The sequence below is a fragment of the Limulus polyphemus genome, unplaced genomic scaffold (genome assembly GCF_000517525.1).
Source record: "Limulus polyphemus unplaced genomic scaffold, Limulus_polyphemus-2.1.2 Scaffold1262, whole genome shotgun sequence".
NCBI classification, from domain to species: domain Eukaryota; kingdom Metazoa; phylum Arthropoda; class Merostomata; order Xiphosura; family Limulidae; genus Limulus; species Limulus polyphemus.
Window position 1 is genome coordinate 255,253 of NW_013666872.1, and position 14,967 is coordinate 270,219.

The following is a 14,967-nucleotide window of genomic DNA, read 5'->3' on the forward strand; positions in this document are numbered from 1 at the left end:
AAATTATGAACATTGCTCAACATCATGAAAATTAAACCTTATTTTCAATAAGCAATCCTGAAAAATATTTGGGGGTGCTTAACTTTTTTCCAGGTGTATATGTATGTATAAAGTTAAAAAAAGTAGGTGATAGAAGGCCACATACCATTAGGCATTATTGAATGTTGGTTTGATTGGGTATGAATTAACAATGTGGATGTATAAAAAATAAATTATGAAGAAATTAAAAGGTTCGTTATTGCATTATTCAAATAAAGATTTTAAATATTCAGTATAAGTTTAGTATGTGTTTTGTGTTATAACTGAAATATTGTTTTGCAATTCCATATTTTTTATAATTTCTCATAAAATTATACTATCTTTATCTTTAAGTGTTTTACTTTGATACAGAATCTCAAATATATGTAAACAGATAATCTTGTTTAACCAATGTTTAAAGTGAATTTAAAAACTTTAACAATTTAATTATGATACTAATTAAAATTGCCACAATAAAATTCACAGTTTATTACAGAGTTAAGAATTTACTATAAATTTAGATTACTTAGTGTTTCACACAAAGATCTGATGATAATTTCTCTGCACAAAAAAATTTGAATCTGCATATAGCTTAGATTTATACTCATTCAGACGTCATTGTTTTTGAACATTTACAGGTTAAGTACTTCACGAACTTACTTAAAAAACGTAATGGCTTGTAAATAACTGTCCCATTGAAGAAAAAAGTGAAAACACTTAGCCTGGTCACTGAAACAAAATATCCCATAAATTTAGATGAAGATAACTCCAAAGTATATTATATTTCATCAATATAGTGATTTTTCAGTAGTATTTTGCATTTTGTAAGTTATGGTTTTTGTTTTGTGTTAACTCAGTATTTAACTTTACCAGGCAGTGGTTTACAGTATATACTTAAACAAAAAAATGTTTTATATTAAAGTAAAAAAAACATGTATGTAACATTATATTTTTATTTTATCATTTCATTTATACTTCTTTTTCACACACTTTTTAAACTTGAGTACAGATATTTATAATTAATTTCATTGTTTTTAAGATCTCAAAATGGCTCTTGAAGCTGTGCTTGATGGAGCTGTTTGTGTTCCGATTCATGCAGACGGATCCAAACTGGTCTAACTTTTTCTACAACTCTGAAAATGACCAGGTGATTTCTACTAGATTTCTTGTTATCTATTTATTTATTTTATATCATATATTAATTATTATTATTATGACTATTTTACATTGTTAGCTTACTATAGGGATTTATGACTAACGTAAATCTCCTAAGCTCACCAAACCTCGTGTATTATTATTATTGTTGGAATCATGGCTAAAAAAGATTACTAACTTCAAGGGTACCCAGGTAATGAATCAATACATTCTAATCGTTATAAGTTTTTGTTTTAGGACTTTGCATACACCTAGTCAGACTAGTATAGTAAATTTTACATGTTATTTACAGGGTTAATATTTCCTTCTGTTTTACATAGGTAGTTTGCTTTGATCATAATTGATTAATTAATGATAATGCTTCTTTGTAAGTCATGGTTGGAAATATAGAAACAATTTTATATAAAGGGCTGTCATTGACACTCACTATTGTTTTAATCTTTGTGTCCCTGGACATTCCATTAGACATTTTTTTTACAAAAGGGGAATTTTTTGTCAAGAATTTTAAACTGAATTTATCCAATTTTTATTTCTTATGGGCATATATAAAGGTAAGTTACAAAGTACTTTGAATTGTATTCAACTATACTCTTACAGTTACAGATCAAACTTTTTTTTTTTCATTTCAGATAGCCTTGCTAGACTTTGGCGCTTGTCGAGAATTCAGTCAGGAGTTTGTTGACAAGTACATGAAAGTCATAAAGGCTGCAGCTGACCAAGATCCTGAAGGGGTGCTGAAAAACTCAGTGGAATTAGGTTTTTTAACTGGTTATGAGACTGAGGTAAGCTGAACATTGAACATTAGAGAAAAGAGGATCTAATAACAAACTGCAATACACCAAACCTAAAGCAAACTGAAAGGCATTTAAAATTGCACAGGAAATGGGGTGATAATAAACATTGTGAATTCTATTATATAAGACATCAGGTTATTCAAATTTTCTATTTTATTTTGTGGAATGTTCACATCTTGATACGTTTTCAGTATCACTAGTTGAGTGATGTGTCCATATAAAAACACCTACCATATTATTGTAAACTTCAGAGTAAAATTTCCTAAAGAAACATCTGATATTGAAAAGGTTACCCCCCCCATGTCAAAATCTGATCAGATATTGAAAAGGTTAATCATCAGTACTCTTGTTATAATGTTTAATTTTTTCCATATCTTTGAATTAATTTTCTCTAAAGAAGTTTACTCATCATTATACAATAGTGATATTTGTAACTTGTTGAGTTATTCCGAAGTGGAATTATTTTATATTTCTACCCGGTTATGGAACTTATTACTTTATTACAAGAACATTTTATTTGTTTCTGCCAACACAGTTGTGTTTGGTTATTCATTTTGCATTATGAACTCTATGTTACCATTATGGAGATCATATCTTCTATTAGCACAATTATACAGGCTTCAGGTCATGGTACTCCGCAGGAAGATTTTCGGCTTTACTTCATCGGGCCTCGCCTTGAGCTTGGGGGCCAACACATTTTAACATACAGTCCGTCAACTTTGGAAAGATAAGACATTATACTGTTATGGTTTTTGGTTAATTTTATTTTTAATATTATTGTCTGCAGTTATTTGAGTTCTATAACATAAGTTTCGTTTGATTGGTCAATACTCATAGTCCAGTTCAGGTTAGAAATTAGACTTGGTTGTATCCTTTTTCCTATACCACTGATATAGGTCTTTGTTATTTTAGGATTACCTGTAATTCATCTTACTGGTATATCAATCATTAGTTTAACTATATTGTTTTTCTTTCATACATCACGTCTCATATATAGGTTATTGTTAATACAAATTTAGTGTCAGCTTAAGATTTTTATTTTAGAGCTCAGTGATATCCTTTGTCCTACACTATTCATTTAGTCTTAACATGTGTGTGTGTGTGTTTTTTGGTTTACCTGTAGTTCTACTTGTGGACTAATCACCAATTAAGGTAAATATCTTGTTAGCTTAAGCTTAATAACTGTTTGTTAATTTCAATTTACCTGTGGTTATACTTCCAGAATAATCGTTAGTTCAATTAACTATTTTGTTGTTCTTCAACACACAACATGTATCCTATATGTTTCTTTCACTACCACAGTTCTTACCATTAATTTCATTTAATTTATACTTCTTACCCTTAATTTCATTTGTATGGGCTCCTGGAGGCTGGGGTCCAACCTACCTACTCCCAATATTACTCACCTTCCTCCTGTAATGGCTTAACACATTTCAGATGGCCCAGGTTTTGTCAGTTTTCCTCCACCTTATCCTGGATTGCATTCGAGGCCTCTACTGCAGAATCTGCTAGGCCTGTCTCAGTTTCTTGTTTTAGACACGTTTCACAGTATATTCCTCTTCTCCTGACATTGTTTCTTGGTGATCTTTTTGTCTGTTATGAGAGTGGGTACTTGCAAGCCTTTCCATATGTAGGCATTAATTTTTTTGCTTTATCTTATCATCGGTCAGATTTTCTTCTTGTTTTTTGTCCTTCAGATCTCTGTTTGTTTACCATCTACTGCTAATCGGGACTTACAGTTCATTTTTTGGGGCTCCTCCTGTACATTTGGCTCACATGGGATATCTGCCATGCTATATTAAAATTTTTTTCTTAGTTGCTCTTTGTTTCATTCTGAAATATTGTCGTCTTTATTCATATACCTGTCCTTTCTACAGGTTTTCTCCATTCACCTTGTATGCTCGATGCTGTTTGGGATTTTGGGCCGATCTGTCCGACTTCAATCACTTCTTGGGTCTTCTCTGTTTTCATATGTAGTCTTTGATCACATTTGGGTAGACTATTTCTGCATGACTGGGAATGCCCTCAGTACACGTTTTTATTTTATTTTCTTGGGTTGATATCTTGGTTTTTTTCACCACGTGCTTCGGTTCCAGTATCACGCCTTGCTCTTTGGACTTCTTTCAGTTCCTTATGTCTTTTGTGGGGTGGCCTGCATTTTACCCGACTTCCAAATTTTGTGGGATCTTACTTACACCATTCATAGAATTACTAGCTTTGATTAGCTCCTTCCTAAAGGGGTAGTCTTAACTTTCAGCTTCGGTAGTTGGATATGCTTTTCCTGTTCCATACTTCACATTCTTGTCTCTTGATTTTCCTTTTAATTTTCTTCCTTCCCTCTTTCTCTATATGCTTTGATAGATGATCATATCCCCTACTCCGTTGGGTTTCCCGCTTCCTCCCCCTTTTCTGGCATATTTTTCTTCCCTGATGCTCATCTCTGGTGGTTGGGGATATTGATCGATCAGTAGGAGGCTTCAGGACTATGGTCTCCAAGCAAAAGGTCTTATTCCCTTCACACCCTCAGTTGAGACTGTCTGTGATCTTATTCTCTAAGGCTGCAATTGAGGGCAATCCTCATCATTCTGGAGAGAATTTATATTAGCTTTTTTACAAATTTACAAGTCTGAAGTCCAGGGTTTGATTCCCTGTAGTGGACATAGCAGATGGCCCAACGTTGTTTTGTTCTAACAAATCAAACTTACTTGATAAAAGTTTGTTTCAAACTTTTAGGGTAAGCTGCCTCTGACTTGTTTTCTTCATTTGGTCCATCGAAAGTGTGATAATTTGGTTCTTTCCCCAGTTGCTTTTGCATCTGCACCTTACTTGATGGCTGAAAGGTCTGGAAGTGAATATTTAGTTTTCTCTCAATCCACAGACATTGTGGTTCATGGAGGGAGGTTTACTGCTCAGTTATGTCAAAGGGAAAACTATGAACTATGTTGGAACTACGTGATTTAGCCTACTACCACCAGGTGGAAGCATATTCCAACTTTCAAATAATACATCTATTCCTCAAAATTAGAGGTTCTAAGGCTTAATTTATTGTTAACCTGAATAGATCAATGCCCCCTGGTGGGACAACGGTAAGTCTATGGATATACAACTCTAACATCCAATGTGTTGTTTTCCTAAAATAAACTTTGTTGGAAGACTCTCAGGATCACCAACTTCATTGATAACGAGCTGGAACCACTGTTGGCATGCTCATTGGTTTGATTGTTGGCTTCTGCATTCATTCCTGTTGTTGTTGGTGTCTCAACTTTCATTGGCTCTTACAGGGGGTTATAATTCCGCCCCTATTCGAGGATCTCGATCCCCAACATCAGCCCTACGGTACATTGGTAGCCAGAATAGATTCTGCCCATATCCAAGGGTTCTGCTGCCAGCAGCATCAGTGTTTATTGTATGCCTTCAGGCTCTGGACATTTGGTAACTTTAACCATGGATCTATGGGCACTACAGGTCCTTTAGTCAGGATTAGTCATTCAGTGCATCTATATCATTGTCTAGATTCTCCAGGTTCACAAGTTACTCATTCCTCAATCTGCATTTACTGGGATTTTGGATATCCAAGTTTGATGTAGTTGTCTCCTATCTGCACGTTGCCATAGCAGTAGCATCCCACCACTACTGGCATATTTTGTGCACAAGGGTCATGTACTGCAGTTTGGAGTTTTTACCTTCAGACTAGCATCAGCATTATATGGGCTCTGCTGAATCTCATAAGCTTTTTCTACTCGCCTCCATTCTCTAGCCCTCTACATACATCATGAAATGGACGATTGGTTACTGTTGGCACCATCTCATTAATTGTCAAAACATCACACTCAGATTCTACTTTCAGAAACAAAGGCAAGCTTCATTCTCACAGCTGAGACATCTAGTCTTTCTCCAACTCAATATGTCATCAGTCTGGGTGTTTTTTTCATTGTGTATCTTAGTCAGGCTCAACTGACTCCCATCCAGCTCCACGCTATAGAACAGGAAGTCCAATTCTTACTTCCCTCTTCAATGCACGGATGGTTATCTCTCTCTTTTGGAAATTTGGGTATCACTTAAATCCCTCATGCCTTTGGGATGAGCATACAAGATATAATTTCAGTGGTCTTTATGCACCCAAGGAATTCTAAACATTGATTCACTGGATTTCCCAGTTTCCTTATTCATGATCATTCTTCAATCTCGAGGGATTGTTAAGTTGGGACAATACTAAGATATGGATTCCTCTGCCACCACCTCATCCAGAGATTCCAGGGTCTATTCACAGATGACAAGGCTTGCTTACACAACCTTTTAGTCTTTCTTGCTCTTCAAAAGGTGATGCCTTATGGTCTGGGATTATTAATGGGAACATTGTCAGGCTTCACTCAGACAGTTCCACAATGATGTCTTGCATTTCCCGTCAAGGAAGCACTTGGTCCAGGGCTTCTTGTTTTCAAACCTTGGATCTTTTTTCTCATGAGCACTCCTATCATATCACATTACTAACTTGCCATGATCCACAGGTGATGACTGCAGTATCAGATCAATTGTCTTGACCCAAACAGTTTCTCCCAACAGAATAGATGCTGCATCGTAAGGTTTTCTGTTGGATAGGCTATCATTTTGAAACACTGATGATTGGTGGGTTGGCCACTCATTGTAACATCCAACTACTGGCAATTTGGTCTCCAGTGCCTTACCTTTGGGCTTTGGCAATGGATGCATTTCGTCTGGATGGGACAGGATTACAACTTTAGAACTTCACTCCAAGTCGTATGTTACCAGAAGTACAATCTATGATTTGTTTCAATCCATTTTCAGATCCTATTGATAACACCAGATTGGCTTCTGCGATACCTTCAGGAGTGCCCACCTCTTCCACTTCCTCTTTGGAGGCAGCCATGATCTGACATGGTACACCTGGCTATCCAGTTATGCAGTCCTTTGCACAGCACTTGGGTTTTTATTTCTAGGGTAGCTGTGTATCTGTCTCATGCTTCGCTTAGTCCCGCGATGGACATATATCTACAAAAATGGCATAAATTTCGGCAATGATATATTGAGAGGAGGTTAAACCCGCTTCAATGAGAAGTGGCAACTATAACTCGTTTCTTGACCTGGCTCTTTGGCAAGGGTTTTGCATCTTTCATAATAGCCCTGTATAAGGCAGCCTTATCAACTACTATTTGATACTCGAGATAAAATTTTATGAGTTCCCAGTTCTCTCAAGTCCATTTGTCCTAAACGACCATTCCATTTATCTAATTGGTATATTATGGTTACAATATGTGCCCTTTCTCAACACTCATTTGTGACCTTAGCCTCATATGCCATGTCTCGCCTTTACCTGAGGGTTTATTTTTGTTGAGGCTGACCTACAGACATCACTGGTTGGAGTGTTTTACACTGATTGTCCACAGGACACTTTATCATTATACCTACCACCTCAGACCAATTCTTCTTCCGATTGACACTGTCAGCCACAGAAGGGAATAAATCCTTTTCACCAATTCATCTGATCACTAGTTTTCACTTCTATGACTGATCAGATTTTGATCATTTGTTATCTCCAGTGAGGGTCCCGAAGCTTTTGTTGCCCCCACTGATGCCTTTAGAGATGCTAGACAACAACTTTTTATTCATTGGGATCATTCAGTTTCCCAGGATTCAGCCCCGGTTACATTGAGAAGATTGGTATGAAATTGTTCCATATTGCTTATTCTGGGCTCTCTTTGAAGGCAAAGAATCTTCTGAGATTCGTGTATAATTATATTTATCACATTTCTTTGTCCTTAGCAGCCCGGTTGAATTGCCTGCTGGAGAGGACATTGTGAACCTCGCCCAATACTTTTATCTCAAATTATTTGCATAATCTGGCAGTATCTTCATCTGAGAGTGTTTGACTACCCCCGTAACTATCTTAACCGCTTCTGCTAAATAATACAGAGGGGTATGTATTTTCATTGCTATGCTTGTCTCTTCATTACCTTTCAGGATCCCTTACATTGTTTTCATAGGATCCAACTCTCTGGCGAGTATTGCCCAGGCAGGTGTGCTTTTATCAAACCAATTCCACACTAGCAACCACTAATTCAGTATACTTTATCTAATTTGCAACAGGCTCTTTAGAAATGAGGTGTTTCATAAGACCACCTAGAGGCTGACCGGGTGGTATTGCTGTATTATGTTGGGCTGCTACTCATGAACTATCATGAGTAAAACACAAGGGGAACCTGTTTATCCCTGCTGATCATTGGATTGAATAAATCGAGGTCAGTTTGCTTTCAAAAATTTAGGGAACTTAGTTCACCTATTGCACTGTTTCCAGAGCACTGGAATACTCATAATACTGGTTGGGTTGAGCGTGACCCTTCTTTTTGATCAATTTTGGTTAGTATATTGTTCATGGAAGAAGGTCCGCTCTCTTCTCATAATTCAGAATGCAGAATGGTTCCATCCTGGGTCCTTGGTTGAGCACAGTTTGTTTCACATTTTCCACATAATTCCAGACCAGATGAATTCTGTTTCCTCGGGTTGAATAAGGCATATAAGTTCCCCTCATTCCAAGCCTAGAATGTTGCCTTTCAGACTTCTTCAGGTTGAGAAGGTTTGTCCACTTTGGTGTTGTTACCTTCTTATTGTGATTACGGTGGCTCAGAATGCATCACTCTATGGCTACAGGTTGGGATCCACATATAAGTGTGTGTGTATATATAGATATATCTTGCCATCCAATTGTCCTAGCCACCAACATGGGATATAGTGACCATAGCCCTATAATTCCAACCCTTAGCAGTGGAACCTCAGCTAGCTGGTGAGTGCCTGGCCAATAGTGATGATAAATTATGTAAAATTCCACCCGCAATACATGAATTAAATTCCAGGTGAAGAGCATACCTGTTCTGGATGTAATGCAGTTTCCGCACTAAGGTGACAATCTTCTATTGACACATCCATGTAAATATCTCTCTCACTGTCCCATACACATTCTCAATGTGGGAATCGAGCTGTTGGGTGAGAGGAGGTATGTTAACATTTTCTTAAATCGAAAATGTATTTCCACTAATACTTAACCTCCTTTCACACTCCCCCTCCCCACTAAGAGCTGGTGTTAGAGAATGTAGATTGGGAATCTAGAAAATTGATAACACTATCTGAATGAGGTGTTTTTATATAATACCAAGATAGAGGGCACATTGAGGGCAATTAGGTGGAGTATAAAAGACTGGAGTAAGAAAAAATCAGAAATCCTGGCAGTTGAGTAATAACTATAGTACGAGATGAGGTAAGTATTACAGGGAATATATTTTGCAATTTAAGAAAATATTAACTCCTGAAAAGGGATATATATATACATATAAATATATATGTGTGTGTGTGTGGGTGGGTGTTTAAGATAAAAATATGGAACTTAACTCTTTCCATTTTAAAGGCAGTATACTGTCATTTCTGTATTTGCATGCACAAAAAATTATTAACCCATAAGTGTTAACATATTTGAAATACATACACTTCAGACATATAGCATAATAAACATTAAATGTTTTAGAATCTAAAGGAGTTTTTGTTTTCTAAATATATGATTTATAATTAAATGAAAAAACCACTACATTGGCTTAGCTGTATACTCTACCATTAGGTAGTATGCTATAAATGTTAACCTGATAAGCTAGGTTCACATGTATTTATTCTACAGGTGATTTACCTCATGATTAATCAGTAATTCACAAAGTGAGTAGTTATTCCATAAAGAGTAGTTTGTAATTAAGGTAATCTTTATGTCATTTTTTGCCAAAACAGTTTTATTTTTCTAAGGTGGTTGTTGGCCTTTGGAGTGGCTTTCTTCAGATGTGGTGGAAGCAGTACATTTAAAGGAGTACAGTGAAGGGCTTGATAAATATCTGAATGATAAGGGCTGTCTTCTAGGCTCTCTTTATAGCTTAGGGGGTGGGACAGTCTAGATGGACTAGGAAGTCCCTTGTTGTTCTTAATGTTGTATGTAAAAATAGCATTTCAGTTCTATCTCTTGTTGGCACAAGTAAGAGATAAGAAACCCAAAAAACCCCAAGTGCTTTCAGAAAATGGACTTTCCTTCTTCAGGGGTATATGGAGAATGACCATTGTAAACATGTTGATCATTTATATGATAGTTGTGTACTGCATAAGTGATGAAAAACAAAGAGAAATAAAAAAAGGCTTAACTCTCATCATCACACATAGGGTCCACACGAACCCGAGAAACTTTCTCGGTTGTATATCTTTTTTACATAATCGTTACAAATTTATATCAGTTCATCTAATTGTCAAGCAGTAACTTTGGATCAATATGACACCATTGTTTTCCAAGCAAGCAGATGGAGTATGTAGCTATAATCTAATATTTATCTGGGGTCCATGCAGACCCCATACTATCATTGACCATTACTATACATGCAGTTCACCCTATAGTTTATTTCACTATATAGGCTGTTATAGAGGTTAATTCATCAAAGTAGTACAGTATCAATTGGATTGTTTGGTTATATCATCATTGTGGTAAGTATGTATGCACATCTCGTTCTTCCACAAGTTTTCTCTGTGACGACTGCTTATAATGCCTTATCTTAAAGAAACTTTGTTTGATAATTGTTGTAAAGAACCTGCTTATTGGATTTTGAATCCATAGCATACTATAAGGATACATTTGTGTTGGGGTCTGGTCTGACCTAAGGTGACTCACAACATATATTTTCAATTTTCTTTGGTTGAATTGTGCAGTATTATGGTAATCTCATCATATATTGGTGGATAATGACTTTGGCATTTTTATTTTTTTTGATACACTGTTTGTATAAGGAATGGTTTAATACTACTTTTATGTTGTTTTATGGAATTTCAGTCCAGAGTCTACTATAATGGTAATTTTGTGCTTGGGTCCAGTTTGACTTCAGGTGTTCCATAATGTAAATTTTCAAAGGTGTTCTGATGAGAATTAAAATAATGTGCTTATGAATGATATAATGTCCAAAACAAGCAGGAGGTTTAATAATAAAAGTGCTTTAAGATACAGGAACTGGCAGAGTGCAGAATTAAAAAAAAGAAACCTAATAATAGAGTTAATACTATCTGGAGGACATGGCATAATATACTGATCCAATAAACTTCTTTTTCTTCTCTGTCAGCTTTTTAGTTAAACCTGGTTTCAGTACCTCAGAGAACCATGTTATTGATGGAATTGTCAAGTTGGTTAAAGTATATGGCAACAGATTTTTTTTTTCAGTTGTGACAAAATATTTGTGATTACTAAATCATTATTTAAGGGTAGTCTGGGTTTATTTATATAATCATGGCTACATTTTTTGCAATGTATAGAATATATATCTTTGGTTTTGTTATGCATTAGTGAATTTTTCATTGTTGGTCAGACAGAGTACTGGTATTTTCTATACATTTAAAAATCTGACATTGAACTTTATTACAGCTATTCTGTGGCATTGTACAATTCATTTTTGCAAGAACAATGATATCTCTATGGCTTTTATTGTTGTTTTTTAAAGGAAATGACCAGAATTTAAGGGATGGTCAGCTTTAGGTGTTCTCCAAGTTGTAAAATATGGAAATGTTTTTTAAGAACCTGTGAAGTATTAGTAGTAGGCCTCCTTCGGCCAGGTTTGACCATGGATGAGCATCTGTCCATTGTTAGCTCGTGTTGATCGCTCGTCTGGAGCAGCATCTCCTGTGACTAAGGAGACCGCCACCGTCAATTCCTTTTCACCGATCTTCAGCTGTTTACGGAGAGTGTTTCTCCAGTCGGCGCGATCGGCAGCAAGGTCCTCCCAAGTTTCGGTGTTGATGTTGAGCACCTTCATGTCTCTTTTGCAAATATCCTTGTATCTCAGCTGTGGGCGGCCAATGCCTCTCTGTCCTTCTGCAAGCTCTCTGTAGAGGATGTCTTTTGGGATTCGGCCATCCTTCATACGGCACATGTGGTCTATCCAGTGCAACCGGCGCTGTCGTAACAGAGTGTAAGTGGTAGATTGGTTCGTACAAGACAAGACATCGGTGTTAGTTAACTTGTCTTGCCAGGAGATACCAAGTATGTGTCGCAGGCTTCTGAGGTGGAAGGTATTCAGTATTTTCTCTTGGCTGGCATAAGTAGTCCACGTCTCGCTGCCATATAGAAGGGTGCTGAGGACACAGGCGCTGTACACAGACATCTTCGTCCTCACGGTCAGCTTAGAGTTTGTCCACACTCTTGGCGTAAGGTGAGCAAGCATTGTGGTTGCCTTTCCAATTCTCCTGTCGATCTCAGCATCAAGCGAGAGGCTGTCAGTAATGGTAGAGCCAAGGTAGATAAACTGGTGAACGACATTGAGCTCATAGTCATCGATATTGATGACTGGTGGTGTCAGTGTGTTCTGGCTCAGTACATTTGTCTTCTTCAGGCTGATAGTTAGTCCGAATTCTTGGCAGGCCTGCGAGAAGTGGTCCATCAGCAGTTGCAGTTCCCATTCGGTGTGAGTCGCAACTGCAGCGTCGTCAGCAAACAGCATGTCCCTAACGAGTACTTCACGAACCTTTGTCCTCGCATTCAGGCGGGCAAGATTGAAGAGTCTACCATCTGATCTAGTCCGAAGATATATCCCTTCTTGTGCTGAACCGAATGCATATCTCAGGAGGAGGGCGAAGAAGATCCCGCCTTCATTGACCTCACCAAGGCCTTCGACTTCGTTAGCAGAGATGGTCTTTTCAAGGTTCTCATAAAAATTGGCTGTCTTGAAAAACTGCACAGCCTGATCGAGTCCTTCCATTCCAACATGAAGGGGACTGCGCAGTTCAAAGGTAGTCTCTCTGAGCCCTTTGAAATACGCAGTGGTGTCAAACAAGGCTGTGTGCTCGCCCCACTCTTTTTGACGTACAGGGGCGTTCGTTGCTCTCTGCACTTCTCCTGGAGTTGGCGGAGGGAAAAGACCATGTCCACGGTGGACCTTCCAGCTCGAAAACTGCACTGCGATTCCGGGTAGATGCATTCAGCCAGTTTGTAAGCCTGGGCATTATGATATGGGGGACAGGCTGTTGCCCATGCAACTTCCCCCCCCCCTCAATGACGGGGCCAAAGGATCAGCAGTGCTGATACAATTTGGTGTCAACGCGGTCGCAGGATCTGCCAGAACAGGGTTGGAATCAGCGTCGAACTGCTTTTGGGGCTCCAACTCCGGATTTTTCCTTGAGGTTTTCTCCTGAAGCCTTCCATGGTCAGATGCATCTGCAAGGCAGCAGGGGTTTGAAGTCAGGGTTTTCCCTCCCCTAGATGAGCTGCCTTCCAAGGCTGTTGAGTCCCATCTGCCCAGATGCAGCAGTTAGTACCGCCATCATGACCATTGGGTTGTGTTGACCTCATCCGCCGGATCTGTTCCGCCGTGTGAAGTATTACATTTTGGATAATATATGATAACCAGAGGAACTCTGTTAGTTTGCTTGGTGTCCATACTAGTTGAGGACAACAGTTGAAATGTTGTTACTTTGTTTTGTTTCAGAAATTCTACAATCTCTTTCTTTCCTGGACATTTTATAATCATTACTTTTAGTGTAGTTCTCTTTCATGTACAGGACTTGGTTGTACATAATCTTTCTTTGTCACTATGTAGAAAGTTCAAAAGCTACAATGACATTAGCAAAATATATTTGTACTGGAGAAATTCACTGCATAGATCTTTTATTTAATACTAGCAGCCAAAAGCCTATCTGAGATATTATAAAACAAAAATTAGTACTATAGTGTTAAAGACCAAAACAGTAGATTTTTCATAGTTCTAAAGACTTACCATTTGTTTCTTATTTGGATTGCTTTAGTATTATTTAGTTTTACTTCAGTTTGTTGTCATTCACTCTTGCGTATCAGAAGCAAGTCAAATAGATGCATTTTATCAAATAACTGTTTTTCCAGTGATTGAAATTATTTTTAATAGTGCAATCCAAACCAATATCTTGTGTCAATTGTAATAAGTCATAACGCTCACTTTCTCATTTCTTTGTCAGCTTGTAACGAAATCATTTTTTATAATTTTTTTTTTCTTCAGGTAATGAAAAAGGCTCATGTTGATGCTGTCATGATCCTAGGTGAAGCTTTTTCTAAAGACAGTAATTTTGACTTTAGTCGACAAGATACAACAAAGAGGATCCATAACTTGATTCCCACCATGATGCATCACCGCTTGACTCCTCCACCAGAAGAAACCTATTCACTCCATAGAAAAATGTCTGGAGTTTTTCTGCTCTGTAACAAACTAGAAGCTAACATCAACTGCAAACTCCAGTTTCAAGAAGTGTATGACAAATATACTATGAGTAAACTCTGATAAAACTCAAAAATCATACACATTACTTAAAATAGCATTCATTTATAGATGTATAATGAAGTAATAGATCTCTTAGAGAAGTTGTAGATGTATTCTAGGAGAGAGTATGATCATACTTAGTAAATAGACCTTAAACAGTAAAAATGTTGACTGTTTTTAAAGTGTCAGTAAATCACAAATGTCCTTTACCAGTCAGTATATGATAAAAGTTCTTTTGTTTCTTTTGACAAGACATAGCTATGTTAGTATTTCCAGTTTATATATATATTCAACAACTTTGAAAAACAGGCCAGTCAAAATACAAGAAACAAGGCTCCATCAGTGTATAGTTGATAACATAGATATCCATTTGTTATGACAGGAATTACTTTGAGTATAAACTTTATCATGAATTTGTGTGTGTGTGAATTTGTGTAATATAAATTTAAAACACATCTACATAAACCAGAGTTTCAATATAAATTATTATTAAGAAAGCAAAAAGAAAAGAAAAATAATGCCTTTTAAATTTCATGTTTTGTAAAAGAAAAAGGTAATGGTGAAAAAAAAAGAACATCTGGTTGTTAGGATGTAAAATACTGGATAACTCAAAACTGAATTACTTTCTCCAGTGTAAGGTTGATCTATTTTGATTTTCCAACTCCAGTCACCTGTAAGTTCTCACAACAATTACATAT

The 14,967-nt window shown here is 36.9% G+C and overlaps 1 protein-coding gene across 5 annotated transcripts in view; it reads left to right on the plus strand.

Moving 5' to 3' along the window:
• The window catches only part of LOC106462835 (atypical kinase COQ8B, mitochondrial-like), an 81,097-nt gene extending 66,415 nt beyond the window's left edge, over positions 1-14,682 (plus strand). For all 5 annotated transcript variants that reach the window (XM_013922798.1, XM_022390232.1, XM_022390233.1 and 2 more), the window contains exons 11-13: positions 1,058-1,165; positions 1,803-1,955; positions 14,012-14,682. In XM_013922798.1, the coding sequence (XP_013778252.1) occupies positions 1,058-1,165; positions 1,803-1,955; positions 14,012-14,290 (540 nt within the window). In that variant the 3' untranslated portion in view covers positions 14,291-14,682. The remainder of the gene's footprint in view (positions 1-1,057; positions 1,166-1,802; positions 1,956-14,011) is intronic.
• Positions 14,683-14,967: the final 285 nt, after the last annotated feature.